The sequence below is a fragment of the Polistes canadensis genome, unplaced genomic scaffold (genome assembly GCF_001313835.1).
Source record: "Polistes canadensis isolate GaletaPanama2010 unplaced genomic scaffold, ASM131383v1 scaffold_4, whole genome shotgun sequence".
Classification (NCBI taxonomy): Eukaryota; Metazoa; Arthropoda; class Insecta; order Hymenoptera; family Vespidae; genus Polistes; species Polistes canadensis.
Window position 1 is genome coordinate 951,258 of NW_014569551.1, and position 21,188 is coordinate 972,445.

General features: G+C 38.5%; 1 protein-coding gene across 1 annotated transcript in view; it reads right to left on the bottom strand.

The window, feature by feature from the left end:
• The window catches only part of LOC106787617 (ephrin-A4), a 40,765-nt gene extending 20,755 nt beyond the window's left edge, over positions 1-20,010 (bottom strand). The window contains exon 1 of the mRNA XM_014750148.1: positions 18,284-20,010. Coding sequence (XP_014605634.1) covers positions 18,284-18,402 — 119 coding nt within the window. The 5' untranslated portion in view covers positions 18,403-20,010. The remainder of the gene's footprint in view (positions 1-18,283) is intronic.
• Positions 20,011-21,188: the final 1,178 nt, after the last annotated feature.

The following is a 21,188-nucleotide window of genomic DNA, read 5'->3' on the forward strand; positions in this document are numbered from 1 at the left end:
CTCGCGACACGTGAGACGCATTATAAGTATATATAGGTATATACGAAAAAAAGAAAATAAGATAAAGCAAGCAAGCGAGCGAGCAAGGAAGGAAAAGGAAAAGGAAAAGGAGAAGGATGGAAAGAGGAAGAAGAGCTTGTTCCCCGAAGGGTAAAGTGCTTCTTCTTCGATGGTTTAGAGACGAGCTCACGATTATACGACGAGATTCCAAGATGAGAGCTCGAAGAGGAGTCGTCGTTTTGCGGCGAACTTTCACGTATGATGGGGCGAATTACCGCCAATCGACGATAACTTATCGATGATTTTAGAATAGTGCCGCTAGCGTGAAACGACGTCGGCGTCTTCTTTGCAAACCCGATAATTTGCCAAGCGTTATACGTTCCCGATCGATCTTTCTTCTCTTTGCCCCCCCCTCTCTCTCTCTCTCTCTCTCTCTCTTTGTCGTTTTCTTTCTGTCTCATCTTTCCTCATCTTTCCTCATCTCGATTCCTTGCTGATAAATAATGATTTTAGCAAATCGATATCCTTACGTGGAAGGAATTTGATCGAACCTCTTTTAAAAAGGACTTTCGTGTGCATTTAACAAATAATAATAATAATAATAATAATAATAAAAAAAGGAAAACATCAAGGGGTTTCACCGATCACGATTAAAATCGTACAATATTTTAACCAGTGCACCGTATGATACAACGAACTCTCAGGAAACAAGAAGCATCGATTTAATTTAAACTGGCTTCGCGGCTCCTTTTTCTTCTTCTTCTTCTTCTTTCTGCTCCTCCATCTCCTCCTCATCCTTCTTTCCTTCTCTCGATCGTACTGTAATTAAATTGCAAACGATCGACTCGGTACATCTCTCCAGTTAAAGATATATATTTTTTTTTGTTTCCTTTAGTTTTCGTGTTAGGAGAAGTGCAACGTTCGCCGATCGAGTCTTCTTCGAGACACGACTTCTTCGATTTTATGGTATCAACTTTTTCAAAAGTACACAATGACATAATCAGTTTATATTAGATGTTAAAACTAGTCCATAAGTTCTTTTGTCAAATATATTCACCTATATAAAACGTTGAATATCATTTATTGTCGAAGGGTCCTTGTCATCCTAACGTATTATCCTATCTAAACAAGGGAATAGAAAACGATCTATCAACATGTAAGAATAGAACGAGTCAGTCGAGTCAAAAGCATCACAGGAAAAACACGTTTTATATTGCTCGAGAAGAATATAATATAATATATATCCATGGGTTTTTAAATAATAATAAAAAGAAACATACAAACTTTATATAAGCTATCCGTTTAAAGTTAATGGAAAGTCAATAAAAAAATAATATCACGATGAATATCGATATGTAGAAGACTTTTTTCCTATCTTACAATTTACATATTTTATCTCATCTTTCACCGTGTAGCCCCATTGGGTTTCGTCGTTATCATCGTCGTTGGTAGGATAATAGAACAGATGGCCCGTGTAATTTCATTTTCTACGAGTTCTCCTTAAAGCCGATTAAAAGTCATCAATAAAATATATGTTAGTTTTAAACCGTCGACCTTTGACACGATAAATCGGACTATTACATTATACGCATGTATAGCCATAAAAAAAAGAAAAAAAATCAAATAAAAGACAAAAATGAAGAAAAAAATGAACAGAATGAATACACGTAATCTGTGTATTTTCACGATCCCTTATCTTCGCACCATTTGTCAATCTTTGATGATACGTAAGTACACTACCTTTTGATTACCTTATAATCGAAGAGGAACGATAAGGAACGATATTAAACCGTAACGTCGATCGTCCGAGCGGAAAAAGAATTACGCGAACGTCACGGTTAAACTCAAACTCGACTCGAAAAGAGAGAGAGAGAGAGAGAGAGTGAGAGTGAGAGTGAGAGGGAGGAAGGGAGGGGTGGCGACGAGCGATCGGTCACACATCGAACCGTTCGATAAAACTTTTCAACGGGAACGAGGAATGAAGCGAGTGCTCGTTTCTTATCGTTTTAGGAGCTGTCAAACACTCAGGATCCTCATTGTGCCGCGAACCGTAGTAAGAAAACGCCTTTAAACTTGGCGGCCATCGAATTCTCTCTCTCTCCCTCTCTGCCCCCCCCCCCTCTCTTTCTTTCTCTTTCTCTCTTTTACTTGACTGGCAGTTCGTAAAAGCTGCAATATTCTCTCACTCTTTCTCTTTCATCGTTACTCCCCTTTTCGATTCTCTTCTTCTCTTGTACACGCGCTTCGAATAGAGGAGAACTCACCTCTTTCGCTTTTGCAAATTGCAATTAACGTTTTTATTACTACCGAATCGAGCGGTCTCGTGGATAAGCTCTCGTAACAAAGCGTGCAAAATCGAGATTATGGCATGGCCGATCCAAAGACCCCGATTACACGCGCTTTTTTATAAAGTAGAATTTCGTTAATTTCGTAATCATGCTCGAACGATACATCTTGCGTGTACGATCTTCCCCTCCTCCTCCTCCTCCTCCTCCTCCTCCTCCTCCTCCTCTCTCTCTCTTTCTCTCTTTCCGTTTTTAACTTTTTTCCATTTTTTTCTTTTTCGATCTTATTTTACAACGTTAACCTTCGTAAACCTATTCTTTTTCTTTTTCTTTTCTTTTCTTTTTTTTTATTCTACGCGCGTTTCACTAATTGGTTCTTCGAGAGACGCGCGTTTTTATTTGCCATTCGATTACCGGTTACACGCGAAACATAAAAAGGTATTCTCCGATCTCTTCTCCTTTTTCGCGATCAACGAGATCTCCTCTATCTCTCTTTCTTTCTTTCTTTCTTTCTTTCTTTCTTTCCTTATTTCTTTTTTTCTTTCTTTCCTGATGTATACCCACCGATGTACGATGCCACTTTCGTCGGGTGTAACGCGCGTCAAATTGGTTTTTCTCTTGCATCTAGTCTCGGTACCAGGTGCAGAAGCGCGTAAATACCTTCGATTATTCGTCGCGCTTCTCTTGTTTCTTTCTGGCCGGTTCGCGGAACTCTAAGGGTTATCGGCATAACCGGAAGTCGAACGTGGCGAAAACGATATCCGCAACTTGACGACATATCTAACGACAGCGATAACATCTTATCCTTTTAACGGTACTTCGTAGAACACCAACTTAGGGTGTTAAAGGAGCAAAATATTCTCTCGGCAATTATTGCTGATTTCTAAGATCGAAAATTACCAAGTACATATAAATGCATAGCTACTTATTTAATTTAACTTTGTGAGAGTTGAAAATATATATATGTTACCGTCAAAGCCGGAAATCAGTCATTGCTAGTAAATCCTTGGCATTGTTATCAATGCAAAGCGCCTTCCGACGAAGTCGGAAATAAGACTTTTTACAGAGTTTTTCCAAGGCATCGAACATAATACTTTGATATCCTATAGAATATCAAATTATTATTATTTACCAAAACTTTTCAAAGAAATTGCAAAGATGCACAATTTACAGCATTGCATTCTCTGACATTTTATGAACTTTACATGCTAAATTTATAACTCGAAAAGGTATTTTACGCGTAGACAAAAGAGTGTACATTAATTTAATATGAGTCTCATTAACATCTATTCACTTTTAGTGTAAAAAATATTTACCAAAACTTTTTAAAGAAATTGCAAAGATATACAATTTACCGCATTGCAATCTCTGATATTTCTTTGAAAAGTTATATATATATACATATATATATTTATATATTATAATAAAAACAAAAAAAGAAAAAGTGTATTTTGTGAAGAAGGATCGTCGTTAGTATGGTAAGAAAATAATTAAAGGAACATAACGGCGTGGATACACTTGAGCAACACCTTTTAATACTTCTTTTACGGCATAACTGAAGGTATCGAGCCGAGGAACTGGAACTAGCGGACCGACTAATCACCGTGAGAAGAAGTACTTCGCGGAGGCGCCTTAATTACCGTTGCTTTCTCTGCTAAATAACGCTCCTGAAGGAAAAGAAAAAGAAAAAGAAAAAGAAAAAACAAAAATAAATAAGAGAAAAAGCGAATTGGTTAATACCATGAAGGGTACCGATCGAATTTTTCTTCCATCGATACCCTTTGACGTTCTTATATACGTACGTATACGTTTGGTATCTGCTTACTACCCCTACGCGAAAATAAACAAAACGATAACGACAACAACGAAAAATAAAAGTAAAAAAAGAAAAAAAAAAATATGCTCGAAGTGTTGGAAACGCGTTCGAAAGGGAGAATCGTAGGTAGCGATAAAGGCGGACACACATCGAAGGCGAAATCCGTGCGGACGATTAAATCGTGAAAAGAATTGCCTCCTTGCCTTCGTTGTCGTCGTCGTCGTTGTCGTCGTCGTAGTCGTTGTCGTTGTCGTTGTCGTTGTCCAGAGACTAACAGCGTGTAAAATAAAATTCTGTGAATACCGTGCTACCGGCTACCGACTTCTTCTTCTTCTTCTTCTTCTTCTTCTCTTTTCGTAAAGAGAAAGAGAGAACGAACGATTCGATCGCATCGTCGTCGTCGTCGTCGTCGTCGTCGTCTTCCTCCTCGTCCTCGTCCTCGTCCTCGTTCTCGTCCTCGTCTTCTTCGTCCTCGTCGCATTGAGTGAATTATCGTTTGGGTAGTTAACGAGGAAGAAGAAGAAGAAGAAGAATAAGAAGAAGAAAGAAGTAACGAGAGAACCGCGTGTAGCTGCCCGTCGATGGAGCCATTCACGGAACAAGTCTCAGAGAAAGAAAGAAAGAAAGAGAGAGAGAGAGAGAGAGAGAGAGAGAGAGAGAGAGAGAGAGAGAGAGAATACGTAAGGAGAAATGTAGAGGCAGTCAGTTGTTAGGGTGTCCAATGCATGGTCCGTAGAAATTTGATACTATCGTAGTTTTCGGTTAATATCGTAGAAGAAACAGGAGTTTTCCCATGTTTTAGAACGCGATAGAGGATCCACACATCGGATCGGTCGAAAAACATATGTCTTTTTGGTAGAACCAGCTATGGGTTGCAGTAACCCTCCTTGTCGGTTCGATTTTCAGCATTCCCTAAATCTTGTCGAGCACGAGGAATGCCTTTTGGTTGTCGAACTAATTGTAAGACGATGATGACGACAACGACAACGTGCTCGAGTATTGCGTCCCGGAAAAGCGAGCCCAGAAGAACAGCTTGCAAGGGTATTAAAAAGAAAGAGACAAACAGAGAGAGAGAGAGAGGGAGAGAATAAGTTGGGGAGTGAAGAAGAAGAGAAGAGAAGAAAGGAGGAAGGGAGGAAGGTTGGGTGAAGAGAGGAGAGAAAGGAAGCTGATGGTGCAACGAGGTAGAAAGCGACCAGTCCAGAGCCAGGTATTCTATTATGGTCGGTTATCTAGATTATGGCATTCCTGCTTCGAGGAACCTGGCAACCCTGGGGTAGACGGAATGGGGTGTTTCAGGATAACCAAGCAGAGTTTCAAGCACCCATTAATCCTCCTCGCTTGGGTAAGACCACGAAATTAAAAAAAGAAAATATATTATATAGTATATAGTATATATATTTATATATATATATGTTAGATATATGTAGTACGAAGGGAATCTGAGAGGAGTAGGAAGAAAACGGTCGACTAAAGTTGGCTTCAGGTAGTTTGGTTTGCCTTCTTTCTCTTTCTATTTTCTTCTCTTTCTTTTTTCTTCTCTCTCTCTCTCTCTCTCTCTCTCTCTCTCTCTCATTTTCTCTTTCTCTTTCTGTTTCTCTTAGTAGTCCTTGCTTTCGAATCTTAAATTTATGTTACGTTAAATGAGACGCACTGGCAGTGGCGTTCCGACCGATCGACCCAAAGTCGTCCGTTAAACCGTTCTCCAAGAACCTATATTTATCGAAACCACTCGAAGAGATAGCCAATGGATTTGTAACGAATTGCTTCTGGTAAGGCATATCAATTTATTTCGTTTTCGTTTCTACCTATACAAGTATTACGTTCTCCTAATGTTCTTGCGATTGCTTTCAAATTAAAAAATTAAAAAGGTAAGATAAAGGGATTTAAAAAAAAAAAAAGAAGAAGAAGAAAAGATGTATCGATCAATCCTCTTAATGTTCGTCTTCCAACAGGTTTTTTTTGTTTCTTTTTTTTTGCCGATAGCACGAGTTCGTCACATCCTCCCTCCTTCGTACATTGTCGTGTTTAGACCCCTTTTTTTTCTTTTTATCGTTCGTATTAATTTTTTTTCTTCTTTTTTATTACACGGCGCCTCGAGGAAGAAGAAAATGATCTTTACAAGCGGTGTTGGTAGAGAAACAAATAAATTTGTGTCTATATGTCGATCCATTAGCCGGTGGTTTTCCGGCCTTTAAGATCCCACCCATTAATCATCCGTGGTCGGGGTAAAAAATGTGTAAACTTCGAAGAAACGTGTAGAGATATGTCGAACAAAGAAGATAATCAACGTTGGACCAGGGGTTCCTTTTTTTTTTCAGCAGGTATATAGAGAAGAAGAAATAGAGAAAGAAGTATTGCTCGTTTTTGAAATGTCAAGAAAGGGGACCTGGAGTTTTCAGCTTTTTTTCTATTTCAATATGATTGCACAGGGCTCGATACGGTTAAGTACGTCGCAAATAGTATGAAAGGGATAATAATGTTTGCGTGGAAAAAATGCGTGGCGCCTGAAAAAGGTTTGTTTTTCTCCCACCCCCCCACCCCCCCACCCCCCTTCTTTCCTTTCTTTTTTATCTTACATTTTTTTCTCAACCTCCTTTCTTCCTTTTTAATCTTCTCTCTCTTTTTCTTTTTTTTCTGTCCTTGTCCAAAAGGGATGAGAGAAAACAAACGAGTTCGTGTCAATATGTCGATCCATTAGCGCTTAGTTCTTCGTGGTTTAGACCTCTCCATGGCTCATAAAAAGTATATAGGTTTACGTTTCCAAGATCATGGCCATTAGCGAGGACCCGAGAACGATTAATGCAAGTATCGTTAGGGCGGACCGCGAAAGATAAGCTCGTTAAATTCTTTTATCTTCGTCCGTAGAACTTAAAAGATGGTTATAGATAAATGAAAAATAAAATCCCTATGATTTTTTCCCCCCATCTATTTCTTATTTAATTAGTTGTACGAAGCTTTGCGATATATTATGAGATACGACAAATCATAAAGGAGAAAAATTTTAATGAAAATCTCTCTCTTTCGAGAGAGAGAGAAAGAGAGGAAGAGAGAGAAGATTACGTTTCATATTTATTCTCACGCACTCGTGATCTCGATTCGCAATCCATAAAATTCTATTATGAATGTATAATATAATACGTATTTCCTCGTATCAACCAGAATTGTTTGATATTTTCAACGACACGAAACGGCATGCTCAACTAAAGCTTTTATCGGTAATGAAAATTTATTTTATTTTCTCCAATAGTAACGGGAATTGTATTGTTTCATTAAAAAGATTCGTAATAAATATATATAAACATGTTAAAGTAAAGTAAACGCAATTTTTGTTAATTATATACTTTTTTTCTTTCTTTTCAAAATATAATTTTAATTCGATTCATTACCTGGTTGGAAACGATTCACCTGTCGGTTTTATCCTACAATAGCATGGGAAATGTGAACGGATGTAAATTTATAATGAAGAAAATAAGTAAAACAATTAAATGGATTATGTGCACAGGTTCGATGTAATAGAAAAATTGGATGGGGGGGGGGAGGGTACATGAAATTAAAGGTTGATCGGTTAAAATGGGACGTGTTAACACGTTACCATACGCTTGTGGTAGATCGATTAACAAACGCGATAACTACGATGATTACTTCATTAAGCGATGGCGCCGGACTGTCCGATGCGTTAAACTCGTACCGTTTCATTGAGGGAGTAAGTATGATAGAGAAAACTTGCCAACGTAACAGTAAATTCTCGATAAGCGCGAGCAAGCAAGCAAGCAAGCAAGCAAACTCTCTGTGTTTTTGCTTGTGTATGTTAACCGAAAGAGTTTAGTGCAACGTCCTGTCGGTCCTTGAACGGCTCGTAAACGAGAGAAATCCGAAGGTTTTGGTTAAGCTCCACAGATGGCGTACTATGTTCGTCTTTCTCTACTCAGGAGCAGCGGCAAAGAAGCACACTCAAAGAGAAGAGAAGTTCTTCGAAGTAGAAGAGAGAGTAACATCGAGGTTCGAAGACCTCCGAGACGACGACTTTCGTAAGATAGCTCCTATACGACGAACAAACCGCATCCTAATATGTATCTCCGTTTTTAGATACGTTGCGAAACCTTTTAACCCCATTATTTTTTCTTTTTAAAGTTATACTTCTTCTGGCGCGCGTTTTGAAAAGTGAAGTTAGATGCGACCGAAAAATCGACACCACGAAGTTATCGATATTTACGATGCGCGGGCAAATTGAAGTTATTTTTGAGGTTATTGAGGTTATATTCGTTTTGGTACGCTAAAGAAGTATAACTTTTTACGCGCGTACATAAGTACACACATCAGTTTTTTTTTTTCTTTATATTACTTTGTTTTATTAGTTAGAAAATATTTTCCTTGTCATTTTCCTATCTCTCTTTTTTATCGCACACGAATGATACTATCCATCTCGATTAATGCGGTTGAGTATATTTTTAACGAAAATAAAATAAAATAATATAATATAATATTCGAATATGAAGAGAGCATACGAGAGACGATGAAGCGTAATTATAAAATGTAATACACATTACATTTCATAATATATATATGTATAATAAGAAAGGTAATGTAAAATGGGGTAGAGTAGATAAATAAAAGTGTATTGCTTTGTTAACTCTAACGTAAACATTATAACATTATACGCGGGTATTCTTTCCTCATATGTATGTATTTTGATGTTTAGCCTACTTGTACGGACGTGCTCTTTGCTCGTTCGTTATGTTTCTGACATACGTATAATAAGTTGCATCGCAATTTTACCTCGCCAAGCTTTTTCCTACCAGGAAAGAAAGAAAGAAAGAAAGAAACAAAATACGGAATAGAAGACTCCTATTTTTCTAAAGAATAAAGTTTCATTTAGAGTATATAAAAAAAAAAAAAAAAGATGAACTTTCAAAAGGTCAAACTTGACTTTTTTTCTTTCTCTGACCCGCCATTGAAACCTTTTTCGACTAACGAAGAATTAAATTCCGTAAAAAGGGGTTTAAATATCGTATAAGTAGGAGGGAATGAGAATTATTGTGGTTGCCGGGTTAGAGTCGAGGCAACTGGCCGCGAGAATTTGCGAGATGCGAAGTGAGCTGGAAAAAATAACAAAATGCAAAATAAAGGATAAAAAAAAAGAAAGAAGAAGAAAAAAAAAGCAAGAAAAAAGAAGAACCAGACGGGGAAAAGGAAAAGGTATTCATTATAGATGGAATGTTGCTTTGAAGTTGTAACCAAATAGCAAATAACGAAACGAATGAGAAATGAAAAAAGTTACGAGAAGAGGAGCCCGGGGAATGGTCGAAGTAATGTTTCTTATCTTATCTTCTCTTCTCCCTTTCTTTCCGAAGATTTAAATCGAGTCAAATGGTTTTTAGAATTTGATGAATGTTTTTTATTCCACGTCATTTTTTATGTTCTTTTTTTTTTCTTTCATTTTTTCTTTTTTTTTTTTCTTTTTTTTTTTTTTAAATAAGAATCTGGAATAAGTAACACGTAAAGAAGAGTAGCAGATGACGCTACTCTTAAAAATAAAAGAAAAAAGAGAGAGAGAGAGAATGAGTGAAGGTGGGGGAAGGGGTGGGGAAGGAAGAGATGTTTCCGAGTCGTAATTCAACCGAGAGAGAAATGCAATCTTGGCAAAGCGCAGTATCTCTTATGTTAGAGGGGACAAAAAGTTGCAGCGTCTTCGTGGTAGACGCGCGTACGAAGGGATTGCATGTTCAAGAAGCGAGAGAGAAAGAGAGAAGTAGAAAGATAGAAAGAAAGAAATAAAGAAAGAAAGATAGTAGGAGGACTATGCGGGTTTCTATGTACGACGTTGGTAAAAACGTATATATTCTCTTGGCGAGTACTCGGGGTGTGGACGAATGTTTCGTTCTATGTGCGATAACCCAGTGGCTTTGTAAAGCGTACCGCCGTCATGGCATACATTCGTTCCCGCGACTATTCCATGTGTATATTTGTGTATATTTGTGTATATTTGTATGTTGATCCACCCGCACGTACGTATTCACGTATGCACGCACGCACGCAGCATGCACGCACCCATACACGAAATCAACTGAACGGATCTACGAACATGAATGCGCCGCTCATTACGAGATAATGGGTTATTTCGATTCCTCCTCGAATTATACCGAGTCGACAATGAGTGAGTGATTCGATTCGAAAAAAAAAAAAAAAACAACAAAAACTACCTTTTTTTATTCCCTATGCGTCTATCCATCTTTCTTTTTCTCGCTTCTTTCTTCTTTCACGTTCTTATCCTCGGTAAAGTCTTTCATTGGTATCTACAAAACGTTGGCGAATTGAATGCGAAAAGGAAAAAAAGTGGAAACAGGAACACCAAGGGAAAGAGGGAATGAGGGAAAGAGGGTGATGTGTTTTGGTCGGTAGCTCGAAAAATCAAACGAATGAAAACGGTAGGATATGCAGCAGTGTGGAGGAGGATGCAATTTCTTTTTCCTTCTTCTTCTTCTTCTTTTCTCTCTCTCTCTCTCGCTCTTTCTTTCTATATTTTTTCTTTTCCCTTCTTTTCTACCTCTCTTATCTTTTCTGCTCTTTATCCGTTCTTTTCTCGTTCGCCCAAAGCATGCACCAGCAGGAGGTGTAATCTCCGCTGTAGATTTAAAGCCTCTTTCCACTAACACGCACTTGTCGCGTTTCTTCTTTCTTCTCTTCCTCCTCCTCCTCCTCTTCCTTCTTCTTATTTCTCTTTCTTTTCATTTTTATCAATATCTCTCTTTATACGTTAGCAAATAATATTGTTCGAATTTTGATTAAAATTCTATTATCACAGGTTCAATATTCGATCGATTATTTTTCAACATTTCGTTAAATCTAATCGAATTGATTATTACTTGCAATTAGTGAATTAATCGAGATTAGGCGAAATATAGTTTTTGTATGAAATAACGAATGATTTCAATTCTGCGTGCATCATCGAAAATTTTAATGCCCAAGCGAAACGACTTTCGTAACTTAGCCTTCGTTCGTGGTCGTCGTCATATTTCTGAGAAAGAAAGAAAGAAAGAGAGAGAGAGAGAGAGAACCTTACCGACTCTCTCTTATTCGAGTCCTTACAAATCAGCGTCGCACGAGAAGAGTCTTCCGGGTGTGACGGAGCGGAAATCGCTATTGTACCCAGCCCATCTTCGCGTGAACTCTCACGCGTTATTCGCGCACGAATCGTAGTACCATCGAGGAAAGAAACGAATCGTTATGCTATGTAAAAAAAGGTAAAAAAGCGTATCGATTCTTTCTTTCTTTTTTTCTTCCCCTTTCGCAATGTCTCCTCGTCTCATTTTTCTTTGCAACCTCCCCGCCACCCCCGTTAACTTTTTTTTTTACAATAATTTTTCTTCTCTCTTTATATTTCATTCCTCGATTTTAACGTTCGTGTCCGATTTTAAAAGAAATTCATTTTTTTCCTCGTGTAAATATTTTTACGTAAAACAATATGACGAGGAATATTTAAGGAATAAGTATCTTTTTTTCTGTTTTTTCTTTTTCTTTCTTTTCTAATGGAGAATGTATCACAGGAAGGAGAAGAATAAGAATGCAAAGATCTGACGAAAAACTACGTTCGTTGATCATAAACTAATTGGGACGAGAGATACTTGGCCGAGTCTTTCCCGTGGGAATGAAATTATCGTAGTTCGCCGGGCCGAGGATGCCTACGCGGTTGGCTCTGGGTGAGGATCGAGAGAAAAGAGTAAAAGAGGGAGAAAGAAAGAGAAAAAGAAAGAAAGAAAGAAAGAAAGAAGAGGAGAAAGAGAGAAAAGGTGCATATACACCAAGGCCGCAATTATTTTAAGTGCGCAACGATATCTAAGTAACTATTAATGACGTTCCTGGAGATGAAATCGCGTGTTGATCAGGAATAAAGCGACCGAGCGTGTGTGTACGTAGGCGCGAATTAATTGGCGTAATAATGACTATTATGATATATACCTACCGCTCCTGCTTTGGTGTTGGTTTTTTTATTCGCCTTGTAAAAAATGATTCTTTACTCATCGGAGAACCGTGGAAATTTTTCTTATTATTGATAAAACATCTTATGTTAGACATTTGTCCTTATTATTCTATCCTTCTTTCTTTCTTTCTTTCTTACATGGTATATATTTTTGTATTACACACAGTTAAGAAATGTAATTTTCCTTAATGAAATTCCATTTGTTTGTCGCTCGTGTAACTATCATTTCACGCGTTAGACTTATTATAGCTAATCATGATCATCTATCATAAGTTCTTTTGGGGAATTTCGTAATCACAGCTACTTAGCTCCCCGAAATTCTTTTAATACGATTTAGAATCCCCTACCCTTGCGCCAATATATCCTTTTGTGTTTGGACAGTGGCAATAGCGTTATATCGTAATACCGCATGCTTTGGCGTTCTGACAATGATATTGCACCCCAGGATGGAAAGAGAAAAATAGTTAAGGGGTGGTATTAGATACGTTACGAATTCCAGCGGGTACGCGGTCGCATTTTATGGATTACCAGAAGAGTACACGATGGAAAAAAAAAAAGAAGAATAGAGAAGGGTGGAGCGTAAAGGACGCGTGGGTTGTTGCGTTGTCCCTGCAGGACATAAAATTGCGTGTACGTTGTAACCACAGTTTCGGGTATAGAGGGGTGGAAAGAGAGAGAGAGAGAGAGAGAGACCCCCTCAGTCGATATATCGTTTCGAGGGTGTCCCCTTTTCTTTCCCGAACCTAGCTGGCAACAGGAATTTATTTTTTTTTTTGTTTAACAGGAAGCAGCTGGCATCCTCGAAACGACGGCTTTTTTGATTATTAACGTTTGAACAAGAACCAGAAGCGTCTTTTGCAAGGGATATTACTTTCCGTTTCTCTCGTAGTTACTCGGATTTTCAATTTCCAATCGTTCCTTTCTCTATTTTCTTTTACCGTTCGTTCATTGGACACTTTAATTAACCATGACGATTTTTAGTCCCTCGCTTACCACTCAAAGTATATAACTATACTTCTTTTCTCGCGCAAGGTGGTAAATGTGATTTCGTTTAGTGCTTCTTGGTAACGAGAAATCAGAAGAAAGAGGAAAAGAAAAAGGGGACAGGGGTTGGAGTGAACAAGTTTGAATGGCATAACGAGGTATATAACACGGGTGGCTAACGTTAGATTATTTTTCCGTATATATATATAAATATAAATATACATATGTATATAGAAAACAAGGAAAAAGAGAGAAAGATATTCGAAAATATTTCATTTGATACTGTCGTCTTATCGGTTGAAAACATACGTCTTGGTCGGTCGATAACGGTGAGTAAACTAATTTATGAACGTGAAGCAATAGCTGGATGATCGGTTCGTATAGTAGGTAATATATGTAAGATTTATAGGAAAAGCGCAATCTCAAATCGATATGTTCGTATCTGGTACACGGTCTCTGGTCGTTCGATAGAGATAGAGTATAAAAAATTCTATTAACTACATCGTGCTTTTAGCCGTAAAAATGGATATCCCGATGGGTAGTAAAACGTTTATTGGTAAACTTCCGTTGACGCTGTAAATCAGATAACAAAAGGAGTCTTTTCGGTGTAATAGGTAGGTAGATGTATCCTTTTTTTCGAGGTCGCTTAAAATATCAATAAAAAGTCAGGACTATTCCTAGGATATTTTTGTAAAGCTATCGAGTAGGTATATAGCGAAGCATTATAAATCAGCATAGGCGGGTTATCGAGTTTAGCCATTACGGTTAACCGTCAAAGAGCAACGAGAGAAAATATATATACATATACATATACATATACATAAATATGTATAAATATAAATCGAGAGAATGAGGCAAGTGCCGGCACATTTTCGAATCGTTCCCGTACATTCCACATATTTTGTAGGAGCTCCAGCGACTCCTTTGATCTCTTGATTGCACGGAACGTGGAACACGTGGTAACAGGAAGAAGGTGTCCCTCGAGTTCATGGAGATATTTACGCGCTGTCCGCGTACTCGTAAATGTCGTCGCGATCTTTCCTTCCTCTCTATCTCTCTCTCTCTCTTTCACTCCCTCTTTCTGTCCTTGTTTCCAAGTAGAAGCAATGACGTGGCGCTAAAGCAAACTCGAGGAGCTTTAATGACGAATAATTAATTTACAGATTGTCTCAGACGGGTTGAGCTTGTCCTCAGGATATATAATGTACTTAAGATTATTTATCATGTAAAAATTTGAATCGTGTCCCATTTTCTCGTTAACCGATCGTTTTCTCTTGGTAATTCGAACACTCGTTTCCGCGTGATTTGGTATGACCAACACACGAAGGTTATTTCCATGAATCAAGTAGCGAATTCTCAATCTTCCGAGCGAAAGGTACTAGTTTCCTCGAGGGAAACCGCTGATTTGTGGCCTCCTCGCAAATCGATGTTGCTTTAATACTTGGAACTACAAGGCGCCATGAAAGTCGAGCTACCGAGTGGATAATAGGAAAGCTATTGTGGTTTTCGAAAACGAGCTTCTTTCATTGCGTGCACTCATCGACAATTTTACATATCGTGATCGATCCTCCGTCTCTCTTTATCTTTCTCTTTCTCTATCTTGAAAATGATATAAGCACGTTCCAATATCGACGGTCTCGATCCGTCGCCTTGGATCGATTAAATAACAAATTTAGTTTAGCTAACACGTAGATCATAAGTAGTTATTCGACAACGAACGTCTAATCAAATTTGCATACTATTCGCATATAATATTATACCTATCGAATAAGAGTTAGTTACTAGACGATATGACCTAATATTTTAATAAATCAACAATACGAGAGACCGATAGGTAGTTGCATGGATAGTATTAGTCGCAATCGGATTACAAGCTGTAAGAATAATGATGAATTATCGATTACGTTCGTATCGTATCGATGTCCTTTCAAAGTGCCATAGTAAATACTCATGTATTCTATTAAAAAATTAAAATCTCCTTAGAACGTCCACGATGTATTTATCTATGCAAATCGAAGTTCGAAAGATCATGGTATACTGCTTCTCTTACATAAACTGGCGTTGGATAAGTGATGCAAGGCTAACAGTATGCGGAGATCGATCCTCTAGAACGTAATGAATGGCGATACTAGTATGGTAAGAATTTTCTAAATCCCTCAAGCGAGTTAGCGATACAAAGACTACCGCAATGACGTATCTAGATCCTTTGCTACCAAGCGGATTTTCAGACAGGGTAATTCCGGTAAAATGACGAATGAGCCTCAATCGTAGTTATCGTTTATTCCGACAAAGTAACACAGAGTCAGGGAAAGAGAGAAATAGAAATAGAACGAAAGGGTTGCTTTGGTACTTAGCCAACTTGCCATTCATTAAGTTTTTTCTATTTACTCCCCCTCACATTTTAGAAGCAGTGCGTGATATTACTATTTCAATCGAAAAGCCGACTTTTTCGAATCTCCTTGTTACGAGATCTAACTTTAAAAATATCTTCTGACTTTTATATGTGAACCACCCCCTCTTTCTTTTTCTTTCTCTCTTTCTGTCAGTCTGTCTTCTTTTTTTCCTTTTTTTTTTTTTTTTTTTTTAATCGAACGTTATCCACATTTTGAAGAGAGAGGTATTTAAGTACGATTCGTTACGCGGTACAAGACAAAGCGAAGGACACAAGGTGGTCAGCTTGTTAAGCGCTCAGTCAGCGCTTTCGAAATCGTCGTTGCAACGCGAACGAGTTGCCTGCTCCTCGTTTAACGACATGCTGCTGCTTGCTGCTCGGTTTATACCATGTCCCCGTGTACGTCGGTTGGACTCTCCGAAAATACGGTGCTTCCGTGATATGCCTCATACATAAATAAATACGCCTGATAGGTAACGTTCCATATGTGTAATGATTCCCCAATCGATTCTCTCTCGTTTCGGTGAAAAATAATAATATTTTTATATTTTTTCTCAAAGTTGGTATAAAGATAAAAAAAAAAAAATAAATAAAAGAACGATGAATAACGATAGAAAAATTGTCGAGAACGTAAATTGTAATCTGTAGTAAACGTGGAAATCTATATAGAGAACAGAAAGAGAGAGAGTTCGATAAAAGCGTCGGAGCGAAACGCAATCCATGCGTTGAAGTCTCCAAAAGCGAGAGTACTTTTCGCACAACCAACCTTCGTTCGTTCTTCGATCAAATCTGAGAGAGGAAAAATCTTATCTATTAAGACGTCTACGTTTATTTCTATCGTTTGAGATGGTGGTTATTTCACTATAGGCGACGATCATTACATTCCTTTCCTCGTAAACACTTTGTGAGAAAAAAAATAGAGAGAGAGAGAGAGAGAGAGTGAATGAAAAAGAAAAAAAGAAAATAATAAAAAAGAAAAAATATTGAAAATAGAAGTATATAGGACGAGCCCGATCCAACGAGTTATTTCAACAATCTTATTAAACGCACTTTACGTAGTGTGCCTACAAAGGGAGTCTCCTTCGAAGACACGACGAGGTAGTAAACGTCAGCCTCTATCCGCGGAGAGTCGAGTCTCTTCCATGATCATCACGGAAACAGATTTATGATAATCAAGAAGGCACTCGCTTTCAGCTCTCTACCATCTCGCTCTTTCTTCCCTTGACAGCTTTTTTAAAACGAAATTTCGATTTCCTCGTAAGAGAACGAGATTTACAACCTCGTTTCTTCGGACATACTTTTTTTCACCCTATCTTCTATATGTCTCTGTCTTTCTTCCTTTCTTTCTTTCTTTCTTTCTCTCCTTTCTTATTTCGTTCGTTTAGTTCACGATTCTCCCTTTTCTTCCCTTTGCTTTTCCTCTTTTTATTCGTCGTCGTCGCGTTCGTCGAGAGAAGAGAGCAGAGGAGAAGGGACTCTTGGTTTCTTTTTTCTTCTCTTTATTTTTCTTTTATTTTTTCTTTTCCTTTTTTTCTTTTTTTTTTTTTTGTTTTAACTGCGCTCTTCTTATACGAGGTCCACGGGGAAGACGGCAGCCGCGTTACTCCTTCGCGAAATGGGTTTTCGTGGCTACGCACGCGAACAACAATAACAACAACAACCACGAATGATTTCATTTTTGAATAACCCTAAGTAAAGCGTGGCATTATTTTCTGTCGATCGTTAATGTCAAAAGTACAATTGGATGGAATTCGAGATGATGAGAAATGAAATTTGAATCTTTCGTATTTGCTTCTCCTTCTCTCTCTCTCTCTCTCTCTCTCTCTCCCCCTTTATTCCTATCTCGTATTTCCTTCGAATAAATAGATTTTTATTAAAAGATGCCATGTGTCATATTGACGACGTTAATTCTCGATTTAAATAGAAAGGAAAAAAGCATTATGTAAATCCCTTTTTTCATCGTACGAAAGAGTTCGTTAATATAACAAGGAGACTCGAGACGAGATGCTGGTCGTCGTAACATCATTTCGATGAAACTTATTGAACGCTTACGCAACACGGATGACATAGAACGATAGGAAGACGTTGAGAATAATCAATCGAGGATTCGTGCCACTTTCGTGGATTATTATTAGGATGGGGAATGAAATCGAATAGGAATAAGTTACAAGAAAAGAGGATAATGCTTCTCATAAAAACGTCAAGTATCTGCTTTTTTTTTTTTTTTTCTCGATTTTTACATTGCCTTGTCCAGGACAATTTGGACGAGGGCGTGTCGTAAGGCGTGCGAACGTTACGGCCAGTCTCCTGTAATTTTGGCAGTCGTAATGCCTTAGCCGCGCGATAAAACTTGGTACAGACGGAACGAACGAGAGTAAGAAGAAAAATAAAAAAGAAAATAATAAAGAGAGAGAGAGAGAGAGAGAGAGAAAGAGAAAGATAAACGGTCGTTATTCAAAACAACGATGGTCGTTCCATCGTGAGAAATCGATTCGCCGGTAAACCCTCCTTTTTCCAGTGTACGACGACTTTAAACGCTTTGGCACGCGTGCCAACGGCGATATACTTTACGTTTGCACGATTTTTCGAAGATAATGAACGGGAAGATGAAGACTGGGACACATAGCGCGATAGTTCTCGTTTCGGAGATATATATTCCGAGAGAAATTCATTATCGTGAAAATTTTTAATTCAAACGATATTAAATAATTTCAAATATACGAATTTAACATTGGTGGTTTCGCTTGTTTTTTCTTTTTTTTTTTTTTTTTTTCTTGTGTATAACAATAAATATTTTATGATAAATTTGATAAACGCGCACTTACATCGAATTCGTGGTGTTCCAATACAAGCTGATCGCCTTCGCGCAGTTGCTCACGGTTGAGAGTAAAACCGTTTGTAGGCACACGAGGAACACCAGGGTCATAAGTGACTTGGAAACCATCGTAAAAACGTGGACGAGGACGAGCACCGTCAGTACGGCCACTTGGACTCAACAATGAGAACAATGAAAAAACGATAACGATAACAACAACAACAACAACAACAGCAAGAGGAACGAGTAGAACACTTGCACTTTCGTCGGCGTCGTCGTCGTTGGTGTCGTCCACAACCACCTTCCACCAATTCGTCGCACGGCCACCACATCCACTTTAGCACTTAAACTTTTCTATCAGCTAGTTGCCTCTCCCTAATCCTTTTTTCGAATCCACCCAATATATTTATCTTTGAGAAAAATCGATGATTTATCATAGACGCAAACGATGATCTATTACGAGGAATCCACGTCGATCAAAGATATCTACGAAATTAACAAGGATAGTTAATCTGCGTTATCCGACTGAATGATCAAACTCGATCGTTTCCAGACTCCGTTCGGTCCTTTTCAAAGTTGTCCAGCGAAGTATACCTTGTCCCATGGATCCATCCCGTGCTTCTCTCGCCTAGAGTGTATCTTGCCAGACCTCTCATTGGTCCAGCTTTTTCCAGGAGTTTTCTCTCGAGAAAATCACGGTGCTTGGTGGTTCGAGACGTTCCGCATATCAACGGCGCACCGTCGGCCGTCGATCTTCGACCTACGCGCGTTCTCTCTCTCACCGTACACCGTACACCTTACACCAAACCTCTAGGTAGAAGAATAAGTTCTTCGAACCGACTCTTCTTTGAAGATCGTTCTTCGAGCCGAACGAATCAAAGTAGATGTATCACGAGGACCGTAAAAAATCCCTATACTGCTATGTAGAATATAACTCTTTAAAGGAGTAGTAAATCTCTTGAAGAACAATATTATACACTATGAAATTATTTTCAAAACGTATTGTTTCATAACAAGACGAATAATTAACTTAAATAACTTCTTCTTCTTCTTCTTTTTTTATTTATTCACCTGCTTTCACTGAGAACAAAGAAACACTGAATCCGCAGATTTCAAAAATAACTTTAGGTATCGATGATAGAATCGTAAGTACACTATTATTTCTACCCACTGATTTTATTTCGAAAAAAAAAAGTTTTCAAATCACATTATCATGTTTGTTATCGTAGGAGTATGGAAAAAAATCTATGTGAAATAAAGAAAAAAATATTGGGTTTAGAATGAAGCAACGTTATGATAGGCCGTAGTTATAGGTCGAACAGTACCGCCGTTCGAAAGACTTTCTGCACGCGGAGAGAAAACGATACTTTCCTGCTTGGTGTCGCGGACGCGTCTGTCGGCCCGAGCCGAGCCGTCGCGGCCGTTCGTCTCGCGTCAGCAGACTCGTGCGGCGGCGGCGGCTACGGCGGCTACGGCGGCAACAGCGGCCGAGGGTGCCGAACGCTCCCGAACTTAACCGAAGACTCACGAACACGCAGGAGAACTCATCGCGCGTTATTCTTCCTTCAGCTCTTCCAGAGGTACGCGGTATTACGCTCCCTGCTCGCGAGACGCGCGTATCCGAGTGGCCTCTTCAATCTATCTCTCTCTCTCTCTCTTTTTCTCTCTTCGTGTCATTCCATTTACCATCGAAGAACGTGTCTTACCTCTCGCTGTTTTCTTTTTCTTTTTTCTTTCCTATCCTTCCATGAAATCCTCTCTCCGATAATCTTCTTCTCGTCGACGCATTTTTTTTCTCCCCTAAATACTCGCTTACTAATATTTTACTTTTATCTTTCAATAATATATACATTTTTTTTTTTCTTACAAGAGACCACATGAAATATTTTCAATTCGAATTTTGTAAACTCCAGGAAAGTTTATAATACGCTTTCGATTATTACGAGAATTCGATAAATGGATGTTAGTCACATCCATTGACGCGTCCTCCACAAAATATAAACATTCACCAATCACGATCCCTTTCCAGAGATACTATTAACGAATTATTATACAAACTTTCTTCATCCAGTGATTCTTCATGTCGTTTCGTATGCTTTTAAGAGAACGAGAGTGCTTTCTTGACTTACGATCGGCGCTAAGACTCATTTCCTGCTTCAATTTCGTTTCACTTTTTCTCCCCTTTGTCGCAGACGTCTAGCCATTTTCCAGAAAGAGAGCGAACGAGCGAGAGAGAGAGAGAGAGAGAGAGAGAGAGAGAGTGAACAAGAAGAAACGATATATACAGAGGAAAATATCTTTCCCCGTTCTTAACTAGAGCGTGTGTCTGCTGAGAAGTGTCTACATATATTTATCGCGAGTGATGCACCGAGCCGAGAGAAAGAGAAGAGATGGATCGAAAAGGAAAGGAGGAAACAGAAATATAACTGAATATACAGATGTATACATGTGCATTTATCTACACATGTATGTATATATATATATATATTTCTGAAGATGCACTTGGGTACGTGGCGCCCTCGTGTATAAGAGGAAAAGAGAGAGGAAAGGATGATAGAGGGAGAGGATCATCATCTTCCGCGTTGGTCTCTCCTGTACAACGATCTCGGGGGCATACTCCTTCGCTCTCTTGGATCTCGAGAACCGGTATCTACCCACGGACAGTCATGTCGGTCATTAGTCCGACTAATGCAACGCTTCGAATTCTATCGGTCTACGGCGCCAGAACGTTCATTTCCTTTCCTCGCGTCTTATTATTTTTTTTTTTTTCAACTAGCAAGATGGACCAGAAAATATAATATAAACTTTCAAATATATACATAAACGCGACTAACGTTATAGTCAATTTTCAAAGAAACTCAAAGGTTAGCTTTCATGTATGAAATAGAGCGAAAACGAAGGAAGGCGGACGCTTC